This window comes from Schistocerca nitens, chromosome 3 (assembly GCF_023898315.1).
Source record: "Schistocerca nitens isolate TAMUIC-IGC-003100 chromosome 3, iqSchNite1.1, whole genome shotgun sequence".
Taxonomy (NCBI): Eukaryota; Metazoa; Arthropoda; class Insecta; order Orthoptera; family Acrididae; genus Schistocerca; species Schistocerca nitens.
Window position 1 is genome coordinate 194,547,214 of NC_064616.1, and position 16,315 is coordinate 194,563,528.

Here is a 16,315-nt window from a genome sequence, read left to right on the forward strand (position 1 = left end):
TCCCCAGTTTGTGACAGAGTGTTCACTTTGCTTAAATTTAAGCATCAACATCTCGTGTTGGCTACAGATGCCTCTCAGCATGGCCTCAGTGCAGTGTTGGTGTACAAATATGTGAATGGGTCTGAATGACCCATTGCTTACACTTCTAAGACTAACTTCCACCCAGCAGTGGTATTCTCAGACTGAAAAAGAGGCTTTAGTGATTGTGTTTGCCCTCAAGAAATTTCATGTCTTCTTGTATGGTTCAAAGTTCCATTTAATCATAGATCACAAGCTGTTGGATGCTCTTTTTAGCCCTTTGGCTTCCGTGCCAGTCAGGGAAGCGCATTGTTTGCAGTGGTGGGCTCTCTTCCTCCCCCATTATCATTATCAAATCCATTACTGGCCAATGGCGTAACACGTGAAGCAGATGCCTTATCTCGCCTTTCGGTCAGGCTGGGCCCAGTATTTTATCAGGATGAGTTGCTTTGTTTCTAATTAGATACGAAGAACCAGTATGCGGTCGATGGTTTTCCCATCACTAGTGCCATGATAGCATTGGTCGTTGCTGTGCATTCTGTACTTAGTCGCTTCCTCACTTTTGTGCAGCACGGTTGGCCAGAAACACTCCTCCTCCATGCCTTGGATCCCTTGCATAATTATTTCTGCCTCCAGCAGCCCCTTCCTGTGTCTGATGGAGAGGAAACTGCTTCCCCGGTTGAGAGTCCTGCTTCATCAAGCCATAGTGTACTGCAGCTTCTGCATGTATGTCGTTGGGAACCTCTTGCACCAAAGCTTTGGACCGCCAGCATGTGTATTGGCTAGTCATAGATGGGGACTTACATGGCTTATTGCTGCCTGCACTCACTGTTCTCGGCAACAGGTGGTATTGCAGTACTCTCTTTCCCCCTGGCCATCACTGCAGCACCCATGGAAGCATCTTCATGTTGATTTTGCTGGGCCCTTCATAAATCAGTATTGGCTCACTGTAGTTGATGCTTGTTCCAAGTTACCCTATGTGGCCAGTTGTCTGTCTCTGTACATGTCCACAGCAGCCACTATTTCAGCCCTGTCTAAGATTGAGGGACTTCTGTATACCATGGTTACCGATAACTGCCCCCAGTTTGTTTCTCAAGAATTTGCATCTTCTTGTCAGGCTAGTGGTGTTCAACACCTCACAGCTCCCCCATTTTATCCTCAATCTAATGGTTCAAACATTTAAAACTGAGATGCGGAAGTATGTATCTGGCACATTCGCTGAAGCTGCTTCAGACTGTACATTTGAGTTCATACCATTCCACTCCAGTGTGGAACAAGAGCCCAGCGGAGCTGCTACAGGGATACCAACCACGGACACTCCTTCACCTGCTGCATCCAATGCCGCATCTGCTGGTTCCATGACAGTTCTGGTTGGGCACGCCTGTTTGGCCTCACTGTTTCGGCCACTGGCCGAACTGGGTTCCTACCATCATCAAGCATCACCAGGGTTGGCACCTGTGCATCATTTGCACTCCTGATGGGCAGATGTCCCATCACTTTGACCAGCTACAACCGCGCACAGTGGGGCCTGTACTGGAGGGCCCACTGCCTCCCCCACCACCACCTATGCCTCTTACAGTGTCGCAAATTGTCCAGTCCATGCCATAGTGCGGCACCTGATACCACTGCTGCTGCCTCCATTGCTGGGTGTTGTGAGGCCATTGTCTCCAATGCCTTTGCTGACGCCGACCGCTGACCTTGACGAGTACATTTCTATGGAGATGCCATCCCCAGTTCTGCCTATTTCCTCTCACGAGTGGGGGGACAGAACACCAACTCACCCCCTCATCACTGCTGCCCCTACTCGCTGATGCCTGAGTGCCACATGCTGCAGCAGCTGCCGTCATTGGGCAATAGAAGGGATGTCAGTGCCTTCATTGGTGTTTTGTGCGACTCATAATATGTGCCTTGCGAGATCAGTGTTGTTTGGAAAAACATAAAAAGCAGCAAGAGCAACAAAAGATGTGTGATGAACAATTAAAGAAGACATAAAACCTTTTTCAACTCGGATTTAGTCACTAGTCAATGGAAAATCAAACTTGTACATCTCCAAGAACATCTGCCACCCATCCAATGGCTGTGGACGCATAGAAATTCCTTGCAAGTGTTATGAACAACTGGCCAGGATCAAGAAACAGCTACTTTTGAGGGTGCAGAGGAAAGAGAGACCGAGACCAAAGTCCTATTACTACATCAAAACATAGTCCATCTAGCAGTACAATACCAGGATGACATTGGCTTGTGGAAAAAATATCACCAATAAAACAAGAGATTTCTGGTGTACTAGAGATACTAACGAATGTCAACACTTTGAGTGCGATTCTTGTGTTTCAAGCTGACAACATGAGAATAGGAAACGATTTTTTGTTCCTCAGTTTGTTTTTTTCTGAAACACTTTAGTAATGGTAAAATTAAATGAGACTGGTTCATGTATTCTCGCTCTAAAAGAAAAGTATACTGTTTTCCGTGTGCTCTTTTTGGTGAAGCTCAAAGCCAACCACACTTTCAAACTGGCTTTTTTGATTGGAAAAGTGCATCGCATAGAGTTCAGTCGTATGAGAATAATGCAACATGCCAATTATGTGTACAGACACTGCTTGGTAGATGACATATTCATGGAAAAATTGACACCTCATTGGAAATTACATTTGACAAAGAAAGAGAATATTGGATGAAGGTCTTACTAAGAGATGATAAAATTTTTATCATCCCGTGGATTAGCATTTCGTGGTGATAATGAAAGTCTTGGTTCTTATCATAATGGCAACTGTCTGGGAATTTTAGAGTTAATTGTGGAGTATGATTCAGTCCTTATTTTAAATTTAGCCAAATATGGTAATGCAGGCAACAGAAAACAATCATATTTGTCTCCAGTGATTGCTAGGAATTTATTGATATATTGGGAAATTAAAATTCATCACTAATTAAATTATTGAAGCCAAATATTTCTCAATCTGTGTCAACTCGACACCAAAAATATATATCAAACTGATCAGTTGACTGTAGTGCTGAAGCATGTTACATCAAACAGAACAGTAGCAGAATGTTTTCCTACATTTATTCCTATAGAAAGTCAAAAAGGGGAAGAACTAGCCACCACAATTGTAAAATTTTTGAACTGATATAACATTAATAAAAAAAAAAATTTGAGAGGTCGGTCTTACAATAATGCGTCAAATCTGTCTGGTTGTTACAATGGTCTACAGGCACATGTTAAAAAAATAAATCACCTTGCACACTGTTCCTTGTGCAGCACACTCACTGAATTTGATTGGAGTGTGTGTGTGCTGTGGAGAACTGTGCTGGAGCAATCTCATTCTTCAGATTTGTACAGGCACTACACAACTTTTTTCATTGTCAACACATCACTGGGCAATTATGCTCAAACTTCTTGAAAACAGTGATGAACATAAGCAATACTCATCATTAGTTCTGAACAGTGTGTCCAACACATGGTGGCATGCAAGGGGCAATGTGACTGAGGCTTTGGCAAATGGTTACAACCATTTCCAGAAAGCTTTTCAGTCCATTGCTGACAATGAGACTTGGAAATCACAAGTGGTTCATGAAGCCAGATATCTATTACAGGATTTGGGGAGGGGAGGGGAGGGGGGGAAGGAGAGGAGAGAAAATGCTATAAAGGCAGTATTTGGGGCTGCCATACTAGATGAAATAACTGGTGTCAGATATCTATACAAAAAACAACTATTGAACTTCAAATGGCAGTCACTTGTTTAAAATCACTTTTCAAATTTTTACTTTCACAGCAAGAATTATTTGACAATTATGAGATGAAGGCAAATGAGAAAACTGATACCCTACAGAGTGATGAAAATGAGTGTGTACGAAGAAGGAAAAGGCATCATGATGATGGATCTGCAGAAGATGCTGTACACAGAGGAAAAGAGAAGTCAAAAATTGAAACATATTTGCCTGTACTAGATATGCTATGTACAGAATTTTTGTGGTGACTAGAAGCTTACGGGGAAGTTGGTTCTCTGTTTGGATTTGTAACAAATTTCTCAACAAAGTTGAATTAGTGAAGCTTATACAAAGTTTAGGAAACATTACTCTGAGAACATTGAGTGTGAGTTTATAGACAAGATGATGCAGTAAGTACTTCATCTTACAATTGGAGGATGCTGGAGTAGATAAAACTGTGTCACAAAGGAATCGTATAAGCTGATTTTTGGTAATATGGCACAATAAACTTTTCCAAATGTAATGACAGCATTGCAAATACAATTATAGAAGTCTGATGATTACAAATGTCAAGGCTGAATGTAACATTTTAAAATTAAAACTGATCAGAAACTGTCTTTGTTCATCAATGTCTCAGTACAATTTAAATTCACTGGTGATAATGATGAGTGAAAATGATGTACTGGAAAAGGTCAACTTTCAAGATGTTTTAAACGATTTTGTATCAAAAAAACTTAGAAGAGTTAATATTTAAACATATTGTACTTTGTGTATTTTTTTATTAAATCATTTCACATTTTCCTTTCATTTGTCTCAAATTATTTTATTGAATAAGGTGATGTCATATGTTCATAATGTTGTGTGTGTAAAAAAAAAAAATTATGGCTAAAGTTGCACTGTGGTAGAAAAAATTTATTTTAGAAAGTTAGAAAAGGGTAAAGGGGCCCTGAGACATGAAATGTCCAGATATGGTTAGTATGTATCTGACTCTGACATTTACTATTTGCACCCTATGAACTAATTCTGTGCCAAATTTTAATCTGAAGCTGTCAACCTCTTGACCTCTCATGGTGCCATATCACGGTGTGGTGTGATCAGTATTTATACAATTTCCGTAATGTTTTCCTCCCGTTCTATGGAATTTACCTGAAATGTAATGAAAACAATGATCACTCAGGGATTCGAATTAAATTATTAGGGGAATTGTATGTGACAGGTCTTAAAGTTCTGAGACAGGGCTTGTTCTTTAAAAGGATTCACTTTGTTTTAGATATGAGAACTCCTGTCTGCTACAGCCCTGGAGGGGAGGGGGGTGAGGAACTATTCAATCTGGAATTAATTGTGACTGCACTTTATGGATCTTCACATCAGAGTTAATTAGTGGTCTTAACCATCATCCACTGTAAAGAAAGCAGGATGACTACACATGCATATTTAATCAGACCTAAACTTATTTACTGTACTGAGGATGTGAGCTACTTTTGCAACTAAGCAATGAGTTTCCTTACTCCTTCCCATATTACAATCATTGTACCGTGCTAACATAGGGTATCTGATATTTGGTTATATCTTAAGTCTTTCAGAATCTGAGAAACTGTGTGGCAAATATTGGTCTTTAACGGTGGTTGAAACATGAACATCATGTCCTCTCAGAGGGATTGATTTTAGGCAGGATTCAAATATACAAGGAAAGGTGGCAGTTTTCAGCACGTGCTGCTATGGGATTTTCATGCCCAACAGAAAAGTAGTAGATGGGCTCAAGAAATAAGATTCTGCGTTTGACTAAGGTAATAACTGGAATTACGATGAAATCCAGACCATTAGCTGCTTATAGGCGTTGATAAATATCAACGGGGACAGTTGAAAATGTGTGCCCTGACTGAGACTCGAACCCTGCTTACATGGCAAATGCTCTATCCGACTGAGCCATTGAGGACACAGAGGATAGTGCAACTGCAGGGACTTCTCTCTGGCATGCTCACCGTGAGACCAACATTTCCAACTTACTGTCCACACTCTACATTTGTAGTGCCCCTGGCTGCTATACTCAATACTCACGGCAGTCAATCTACCGATTCCTGTAAGAGTTTGAGCAATGTGAGTGTATATGCACTGAAGAAGATCATTTGCTGGTAAGGCTTATCTACATGAAGATGGTATCTGTGCTTTCGGACATGAAAGAACAGATACCATCTTCATATATTCATAAAGTTAATAACAACCTCATTTCAACCTTGATGACATGGTATTTGACATACCCTTATATAGGCCTGTACCAATTATTGAATTTGGTATAATAATTCTCTTTTATTGTAATTACATTTCATGTTACTGTGCACATTTAAACACTAATCATTTTACGTAAATCTACACCACCATCACCACAAGTTTCTGGAGGGAAGAGAGTAAGAATACTGTCATTGTCATTCGTTTACCCACATGATTTCAGTTTCTTGAATGCCCACTCTTATGGCTTGTTGATACTAAATTATGACATTAACTTGAAAATGGATATTAAAGAATGTTGCCAACTGCTCAGATAATTTTTGTTTCATTCACATTTGAAAGCATTCTTCTGTAAATTTTCATAATGCAGGTTATGTGCAACTACAGGCATAAACTGTTCATATAATTACCAGATACTATATCAACATATGAACATGTTTCTTTTGGATTTGTTTAAATATATATACCAGAAATGTCATAGGCAGCTCTTTCATTTTCTCTATTCAGTTACAATATACAACCTACAATGTAAAATTGATAAGGTGATAAAAATTTAAAAAGTCATCTAGCTTTGTAATTAAAGATAGCTCTCAGTTTGTTGACCTGCATATGAGATTTTGTATTTTATTCTTACTCTGTGTTGGTGTAAAGCAGACAAAAAGTGTTTACTTATCAAAGTGTATGATATGAATATTATTTAAAATTAATAACAAAAACATTTAGATGCATTTTCATGGAACTTGGCATTGTTACATTCACATTGCAGAATGTTTACTCTGTAGCAGTACTTTACTAATAATGATAAATTAAATAATTTCTACATAGACTGTCTTTTGGCATTCAGCTGTATGACAAATTTTTGTGCTAAATTTTTTAGCAAATAGCCTTCATGTGTGAAATAGGAAGTTGACCAGTTTTGGAAAAACAAAAATAAATTAAAAAAATACTTTTTGCACCACTCCTGTGGTGTAAATGATCTGAGTGTTCGTGTTATGGTGTAGTTTATTTTATTTTAGTTTCTGTTGTTTGGAATATAGCTCACAGTTTATGCAAGTAGTATTGTTACATGTAAGCAAATGTGAATACCATAGTGATGCCCAAACATATCCTATAAGTAGGTTATTACTGATGATGGTTGGCTGTTCACGTTCCACATAGAAGCAGTTTATGTAAATTCTCTTGGAGCTGCTAGACTCACAACACCATTGGAGACCCTCTACAGCTTTTTGTAAGAAAGAGGAGAAACCTATGCAAAGCTTTGATTTGGTTCACGAGGCATGCTCATAAGGCAAAAGTGATCATGAAAGGTAGGATAAAGTTCAGCAAACTGTTAAATTTGTCACATGCAATAAGTGTAAATTAACTGATTTTTCAATGCTAATATATTCCTTTGCGCACACCACAAGATGGAAGATTTCACTTTATCAAACCTATTGGGTGTCTGGGTGGGTCTAAAGCTAGTATGAGTCCTGTTTTCTGTTGTGTGTTTCTATGTTCCATGCATTGATCTGCTATAGGTGAATGGTTGCCTTTCCTTAATGTTACATATTTCTCAATCCAGGAATTTCCATTATTGTCATCTAATGTGTGGCTAAATGAATGAGCAGTGAGCAGTTTTAGATTAGTTATTGATGTCTGTATGTCATTATTTGTATAATTTAGTAGTTGTTGCACTGAGTACTTTTCTAGGTTATAAAATTTAGAAATTAATCTTGCATGTCAAAACATTCTTGATTACTGACAATCTTTCTTCTTGCATACCATCCACATTTTGAATAGGAAAGGGAAGGGGGTATGGATCTGTTACTTTGAACCTCACACCATATGGTGGTTTGTGGTGTGCAGATTGGCCACAAGATAAACACCAGAAAGAAGCCATGCCTTCAAGGTGATCGCCGCATCACCCGGTGGGATCCTGTGGCTGCTCTGCCTGATAAGAGTGAGTGCTCCACTGAGAATGGCAGTTCTCGCTGGTGCTCTGTATGATCTGAATAACAAGCCGGCTACCTTGTGATGACAACTACCACTTTGAAGCTGGATTACTCTTGGACTGTGTGATACTGTATTTCTTGTTCACCATTTTCTTTCACAATTAAATATGGAACAAAAAGTGTTAGTAAGTGTATACTTCAATACTAGGGAGAACAGGCTTTGTCTTCTTGTCCAGTGAAGTTGAAACACACACATTTTTTCTTTCTATTGCAGCAAACAGCACATTTGCAATATTAGGTCTACAATACCTCACATCCACAAAGAAAACAAGATTTAATTTTGTTTCTGTGTGATCATTTGGCCTACATGAATGGGAAATATTTGTATAGATTAGTGGTGCCTCCATACGCTAAAAGTTAGCGTTGTTGGTTGCTGATGTGAAGGTTAAAAGTTTGATTTCGGGTGCTTGTCTTACATTTTTCTACCTTAGGAAAAGTTGAAAGTGTTCACCCTTCCTCATAAAAACAAATGCTATGGTACTCAAGAAAGTAAGTGATGAAATTGTTTTGCTAGTTATTGACAATATATTAAATCGAAAGGCTTGCACCTGGCAGTAAGCCTTGCAACATTTATTGGCTTTACCGAGTGCAGTACTTTTACTGCATATTAATGGCTACCAAGAGGAAAGCTTTGAGTTTAGAATATATCCCAGAAAATAAACTGCAATATTATAGAGAAAAATCTGTTATTCACTTAGCAAAAAATCTTTAGGTAGTACTGTTGGCATATTTGTTTCATTAAGAGCTGTTTCTGTACATTAACTATGTACTGTTCACCTGTTGACTGTTACATACAGGAGTTTTAGAATAAAGGGAAGATACAACTGGGGGCAATCAAAGCAAGAGCAACACATTACTTTGTTGAATAAAAACAGTTCATTTGAGTGTGTTTTTTGATGATAATCTAAACTTCTATTAGTTCTGTCATTACATTTTTCTAAATTAGTTTTATTCATATTAATATTACATTGAAGAAAAAGTGTTTTGTGTGGGTTATAGTATACAAATGGAAATTATGGTTGTACAAAACAATCCAATAGATGTTCTACCAGGAGAGCATTTATAACACTAACATTATGTTGTCAAACAATGGAACTGCAGCTAGGAATATCAACAATGCAGGAAAAGATAGATTGCTACTTACTGTAAAGCAGACATGTTAAGTTGCAGACAGGCACAAATAGACACTGACTCAAAACTTTTGGCCACACCCTTCATCAGCAAAAGAGACACACACACCATTCATACACATAAGTACACACACACCAGACGACCACCAACTCTGGCAGTTTGGCCAGAATGTAACTGTCGTGTGGAGCAGAAGTGTGAAGGGGAAGGGATAGTAGTGTATGGGTTGGGGGACAAAGGATGTGTGTGTGCTGGGACTAGTATGCCAACAGGTGCAGCGTCACGATGTTGTGGGGCAAGGAGGTGGGGGGGGGGGGGGGGGGGAAGTAATGAAAAAGGAGAGGAATGGGGAAAGATGGGCAGGTCTGTTTGCAGAGGGTGGCAAACAAAGAGGATGGGAGACAAGAATGAGGAGATGATAGGACAGATGGGGTGGAAACTGTTGAGGGGAGAGTGTGAGTGCAGTATGTTACCGTAGTTTGAGACCAGGATAAATATGGGAGTGGAGAACAGTTTGTAAGGGTAACTCCCATCTCCATGGTTCAGAAAAGCTGGTGGTGGAGAGGAGACTACATATGGCTTGGCTACTGAAGCAGCCACTGAAATTAAGCGTGTTTTGTTCAGCTGCGTGCTGTGCCACAGGGTGGTCTACTTTGCTCTTGGCCACAATTGAGCAATGGTTGTTCATCCTGGTGGGCAGCTGGTTGGTTGTCATACTAATATACAAAGCTGTGCAATGATTGCAGCAGAACTTATCCCTACAATACATTCTCCACTCCCGTAAGTATCCCGGCCTCACCTATGGTAACATACTGTCCCCACACTTTTCACCCAACAGTTCCAGCCCTGTCCTATCATCTACTCCCCATTCTTCTCTCCAACCTCTTTGTCTGCTGCCTTCTGTCAATGCACCTGCCCATCTTTCCCCAATCATCTTCCTTTTCAATTCTTTTTTCCCATCTCCCTGCCCCACAACCTCCCGACACTGTGCCTGTTGGCATTCTAGTCCTTGCTAAGTCCACCAGATAGTGTTCCTCTCTTGCCCACCCACACACTACCATCCCTTCTCCTCCCCTTTCCCTGCCCCCTCCAGATTGCTGTTTCCATCCCACAGGATAGTTGCATTCTGGCCCGAGTTGCTGGACGTGTACGTGAGGTGTGCTTGCCTGTGTGTATGGATGGTGTGTGTGTTCTTTTGCTGATGAAGGCTGTGGCTGAAAGATTTGTCTAAGTGTCTTTTAATTGAGCCGGTCTGCAACTTAACATGTCTTCTTTCTGGTAAGCATCAATCTATCTTTTCCTACATTGTTAATGTTGTATTTTGATTTACACATGTGCTCAAGATAGTACACCATTACTTTTTCCTTGAGGTGCTTTAAGGGATTCAATAATATTCTGCAATATTTCTTTAGAAGCAGCCAAGAGGAATTCTCATCCATCTTTTCATATCTGTATGTGTGAAAAATGTCAGTTTGAATTGTGATTTAGAATCTAAATTAAGCAGAAGACTTTCATGTTAGTGGGTGGAAGAGCCAGTTGTCTGGTCAAAGAAAATGATGTGCATATCACCTCTGACATGACTGCACCATGTTTTGTGCATCCAAAATACATACATTAATGAAATATCTCTGAGTTATTATGTAATTCTTCCTTGAGGTGTGTAAAACTGTATTTCATTAGGTATCAAAATAGTTTAAAGATAATGCTGGTTTTATGGAAACTTTATAAGCAATTTAATACACACAAATTATCACATGGGTAGTTTACATACAATGTAGTAGTACATCAACTTCAGTTAAAATACATGAAACATACTCATTAGTCCTGATCATTATTGTTTTAAATATATACATACATCTCAAGTCAGTAATGAACTAGAGGAATAGCACAGCCCCCTTGGAATTCCATGCTTTGATTTAAAGAATCAGTTTGATATTTTTTTTTGTTTCCTTTTTTTAAAGTTTATTATTGTTGGGGGTAGCTACAATACAAGATTCCTGTGACATAAGCATCATGTTCGATATGTGGATAACAATTAATTTCTAATAAATCTGGCATATTGAAGTAATGTCTAACACTAGTTTCAGTTGAAACAATGAGAACTTTAATACTGAATTTGAAGATATCAAAAACAGAGTGAAATCAGATGAGACGATTAAATTTATTTATTTAAATCTCAAATTGTATCAGTAAACATATTTTGTTCCTCACAAATTTCACCTTTTTGATGCAGATTGTCATTTTCCATGCTCCTACTTCTTTTTTCTTACCCTTCATCATTTTGTCTTTATTCTTTTATGTTAAATTATCTTTATTGAAGATATAGCCTTCAGCACATTCTTTAACTAGCATAAAAATATATGTTTATTCCGTCTTTGACTGAAATCAGGATAACAGTACAATTCAAGTCCACCTAAAAGAATGTTGTAGTATGCTAAAGCACTGATGTATGATTAAGTTTGTGTCATGACACGACTTACAATTTGCGCAGTAGAGTCACAGAAATCTTCAGATCAAACTAAACTCAGTGCTGCAAACTGCATATAAAATAAATTCCACAGTATTTTCTCTGTGGTTTGTTTCATCAGATATATATTCTTATTATAAGGTACACACAGACAAAAATGGAACATATTCATAATCTTGGTGGATAACATGTATTTTTATGTTGTTGTATGGTTATGGTAAGTATTAAATAGCCTAACCAAGAAAAAATTGTAACTTTATGCCCTTAAAAGTAAACAAAAGTAAGGATAAATATGAATGATAACATTAAAAGTGCACATATCTTTCTCTACCAGCAGCTTTGTAAATGAATTAGTGGACTGAATGTCTGAGTGCTTTGCATAGTCATGTTCTGTCTCTTATTCTGTAACTGTAATAATCAAAACCTCTACATACAGGGTAAGGCCATTAATAATATATACATTGGGTAATAAAATATGCAGACAATATAACATCATAAAATGGATATATACTACATTTTTAAATGCTTAAACCTTGTTGTAATGTCACTAAAGACAAGTACATGGTCTAGAGATATGAAGAGTTAGATTTTTTTTTTTTTTTTTTTCAAATTTGAAATTCTCAAGAAGCAGCTCTAGATTTATCTGCTTCTACTAATACCAACATCCTTGTACTGCAACCTTTTCAGTTGCAATGGAAATAAAAATGAGTGTGTGAACACACATTTCAAAAATAGGTAAAGTCTTTTACTCTGTTTAGAAGTGGTAGTTGTATATTACTTTATTCTGAATCTTCAGCTAATAGTTACCTATATGCGGGTACAGATTATCTGATGTACATTATTAATTTGAGTAACTCAGACACACCTCTGAATGGAGTTGCATATTATATGCAAGAATAGAACTACATTTGAGATTGAAACAATGCTTTAGACCATGAGGTTTCCCACACTCTTGACAGTCAGAGAGAGGATAATTACCTGTCTAACACACACTTTTGGCTCTTGTTCTTAAGTTTGAAGCAAGATAACTTTTTTGTAAATGTGGAACATACAGTGCTTAGAAGCACAATTGTTTGTGCAATGTTTAAAAAAATGTTGTTTCATACATGAAGATACCCCAAAAAAATGGAAACTGATGACTTCCTAACATCACCCAATTAGCAGTGAATTTATAGTAAAAGGTGTATGTCTTCTTCTCTTTATTGATTTACTAACACAGATATCATTAATGGTAGAGCACAGCCAGATAAAATCTCATTGCAAATGTGCTCACCTCAAACCACTTATTTTAAGTTAGAGCACATGAACTCTGGAAATACAGAATAAAGAAACGTTCAAAGTGGACATTGTAAGTGATTTTACAGTCAGATTGATTGTGCAACTAATAAAATGTTACTGAACTCAAATGAATTCAAGCAGCCAACAACGTAAAGTGGAAGAAAATATAATAGATAATCCTCCACACATGCTCACATGCTATGAGAATGTTTAATAGTAGAGAGAGAGAGAGAGAGAGAGAGAGAGAGAGAGAGAGAGAGAGAGAGAGAGAGCAAGCAATTTACAGCAGCCTGTGAATCAAGGCAAACATATCTTACACCAAACACCTTAAATTTTAATTAATAATGATACTAGATGTTCTCACTTTATGAACAACTTGCCTTTGAAAGTTTCTCTATTTCACAAATAATGAAGTTTGCTACAGTAAACATTTGTTCCTACTATTCCCAGCACGTTACTCTTTTTATGTTATTTTATAATTACTATAATTCTCCAACTCAATTATAACATGAGGCATTTTCAAAAGAAAGAGCTGCCACCACCTGTCAAGCTCACATGGTCAAGATTTCCATTAACCTGTTTCATATTAAAAGACAAGTAAATTCAGAAACTGTTATACAATCCTTAATTACCACTAATAACTACTTATACCACTAGAGCTACTGCTACTACTAGGCCAATGACAATACAGTTAGTTCCCTAAATGAAGTAAAAAATAATTTTTGGTTAGTTGTAATATGCCTGCAGCAGTGTACTGTATAGTATGTTTCCTTTACACTGTGTATATCCACTGGAGCATTTGTTCCTGGAATAATCCATTCCCTCTCTCTTAATAGTGAAAGCAGCGATACCCTTCTGTGCTACCTATGCCAATAGCTGCTGGAGAGTTCAGCTGGAAATGTTGGCTGTCCTTTGAAGGTTAGGGCACTATTTAATGTATACACAAAAATAAGTAGAATATGTCGAAATTCAATGTAAACGTTATGCACAGATATAAATATTTTGATTTTTGTAACTGGCATGCAAGGAGGTGTGGGTGGCTCCAGGCCATTACAGTTGCTTGTAACATAACAGTGTACATAAATGGAAGTTTTATTGTATATCAATCATTTTACATTGTATTTAAGAAGTAAATAAGTTGCTAGCTTGTTAATGATTTGTCACTATTGTCATTAAAGTAAATGAGGATTGTTTATACCAGTAATGAGAAAAAGATATTCAAGTTTTATTCAGTTGAGGTAGTCTTCAGCAGTATTATGCAGCACTGACATTACAATTAAGAGTATGACACAACAGTTAAGTAATCTACTAACTCAGTTTTTGGTGAATCTGATTGTTTCAAATGTAAACAGGCTTACCATACTTAAATTTTGTGTTCATGAGAAAGTAGCAGTTACTTTATCATACTTTCAGTGAGGGACTGACTATTCAAGCCATATCCACCATCTCCACTTCTTTTACAGCTATTCAGTAGACAACACACAACATTCAGACAAATTAATATTGTCTGTGTCAACCCTAAAGTCAGAAAGAATCTACATAAGTTCCAATACCAACACGTCATAAAGTTTGCCTTTTCATTTCAATACGCCACAAATAGGTTGACTGACTGACTGACTGGGAGAGCAAGCAGTGCTGCTGATTAACATATGTGGCATGCCAACCTTAAAAAGCCATAATGACTGTGATTGTAAGTGCAAAAATTTTGGAGAACACAATGTTATCAGCCTTTCCCAGTCGCACAAACCATTCCATCCTTATATTTGACCAATTCTTTCAGAATTTATACCAATATACACAATTTTCTTTAATATTTCATTGTTTCTAAAGGAAAAATGATCAGCTGAAAGTTCTGTTCATGCATTTTTGACATTTGGATATGACGACAGTTTATGTTCAAATTTATCAGAAGAAGTTATGTTAAACTTATGCACTATTTTGAAAGAAACTCTTCTTGTGACCCAAATTTACCACATCTACATCACTATGATACATATCAGCCACTGTCAAGAAATATACCACATAGGAGCACATTTATTTCATCAGTACATTGCGACTGAAAAGAAACTTTGAGTAATTTAATTTTACACTTCTTTCATAAAGAGTTCCATCACAGCAAGCTAGCAATTTGCTTTTAAGTAAAGCATTATTTTGTGCTTTTTCTTTCAAGGTATATGAGCCAGCAGCCACATGAGTGACATGATAAGGAAAATATATATATATATATAAATAAAAACAGGACAGAAATTTTAATTTTTTTCAGATGTGCACTAAAATCAAGTAAATACTAATATCATACTGATTTGTTATGAGATTTGTTAATGTAATTGCCACAGATCAGAATTTCAGATCTTTGTCGCACAAATTCAGAAATTTGAATTGCCCACTTAAGAGACTATTCAGAAAGAAAAGCACCAATATACATTTGGAGTGTAAACTAGAACAGTTCAAGGCCTTGAAACAGATATTCCAATGTTGTACAACAAAGACAGGACATGCTAGTCATTTCGAGGAGAGCCATTAAGGCTTTCACTGAGGCAGGTTCGAGCTGGCACAGGGCTGCGTCCAGAGCTACTTCCACTCAGAGCCATCCGCTGCATTTGACGGATCACCGTGGCTGCGTGATATGCTTGCTGAAACACAAATTTCTCCATTCAGTACATGTAAATGTTATAATTTCCTCTCGTATGCAGTGCGTAAATGGAGAAACATATTTTCAACTGAGAAACTAAAATATCTCGAGTGGGGAAAAATAACTGGACTTCTGCTTCACATGAGAAATCTTTTGGAATTAATGACTGCACATTGTGTAGCTCATGTATGCCACATCAACACTGAAGGTAACATGCTTACCATGTCTCTACTGAATAGATGGACCTATAGCATAAAACAAAAAACTGGCAGGAAAAATTGGGCTGTACTTCATCTAAATTAAAATTCTGCTGCTTCCTATATTTGGAGGTATGGAATTTCTGTTGTGTTAATGTTGATTTGACTGTATAAAAATAAAAAAATTAATCTCTGCCACTGTAGTTTAATTTATTTACTTGACAACTATTTTTGGATGGCTACCTTCCATGATCAGATGTCTATCCAACAAGAAGAAACATAGAAAATATTTGGTGTTACATTAGATCAAATTAATACATCATAATTGTGTTTTATATTAGTCATATTTAATGATAATGTCAATAGTTACAAAATTCCTTTCTGTTTGCTAGGCACCTGATGATGGAGGCTAGTTTTCAGAAACTGGTTGTGAAGTGAATAAATAGAAGTCCAGTGATAGAGGTTGATCAAATATTTTTTCTTACTCAGTAGCTGCCAAGAATCATGAATAAACACATTCAATGACAGTACAGGAGGAAACTGTTGTCCTTTCTAAAATATTGGTGGATGGGACACAAATGAACAGAAAATAATTTAAACTTTCCACTTTTTATGAAAGGCACTGGAGAAGACTACAAATTTCTAACAAGTTTGCAGGTACAGGTATGATAACTCT

The 16,315-nt window shown here is 37.3% G+C and overlaps 1 protein-coding gene across 1 annotated transcript in view; it reads right to left on the reverse strand.

Moving 5' to 3' along the window:
• Positions 1 to 10,774: 10,774 nt before the first annotated feature.
• LOC126249144 (calcium/calmodulin-dependent protein kinase type 1-like) overlaps positions 10,775 to 16,315 on the reverse strand; it is a 481,462-nt gene continuing 475,921 nt past the window's right edge. The window contains exon 8 of the mRNA XM_049950797.1: positions 10,775 to 15,443. Coding sequence (XP_049806754.1) covers positions 15,309 to 15,443 — 135 coding nt within the window. The 3' untranslated portion in view covers positions 10,775 to 15,308. The remainder of the gene's footprint in view (positions 15,444 to 16,315) is intronic.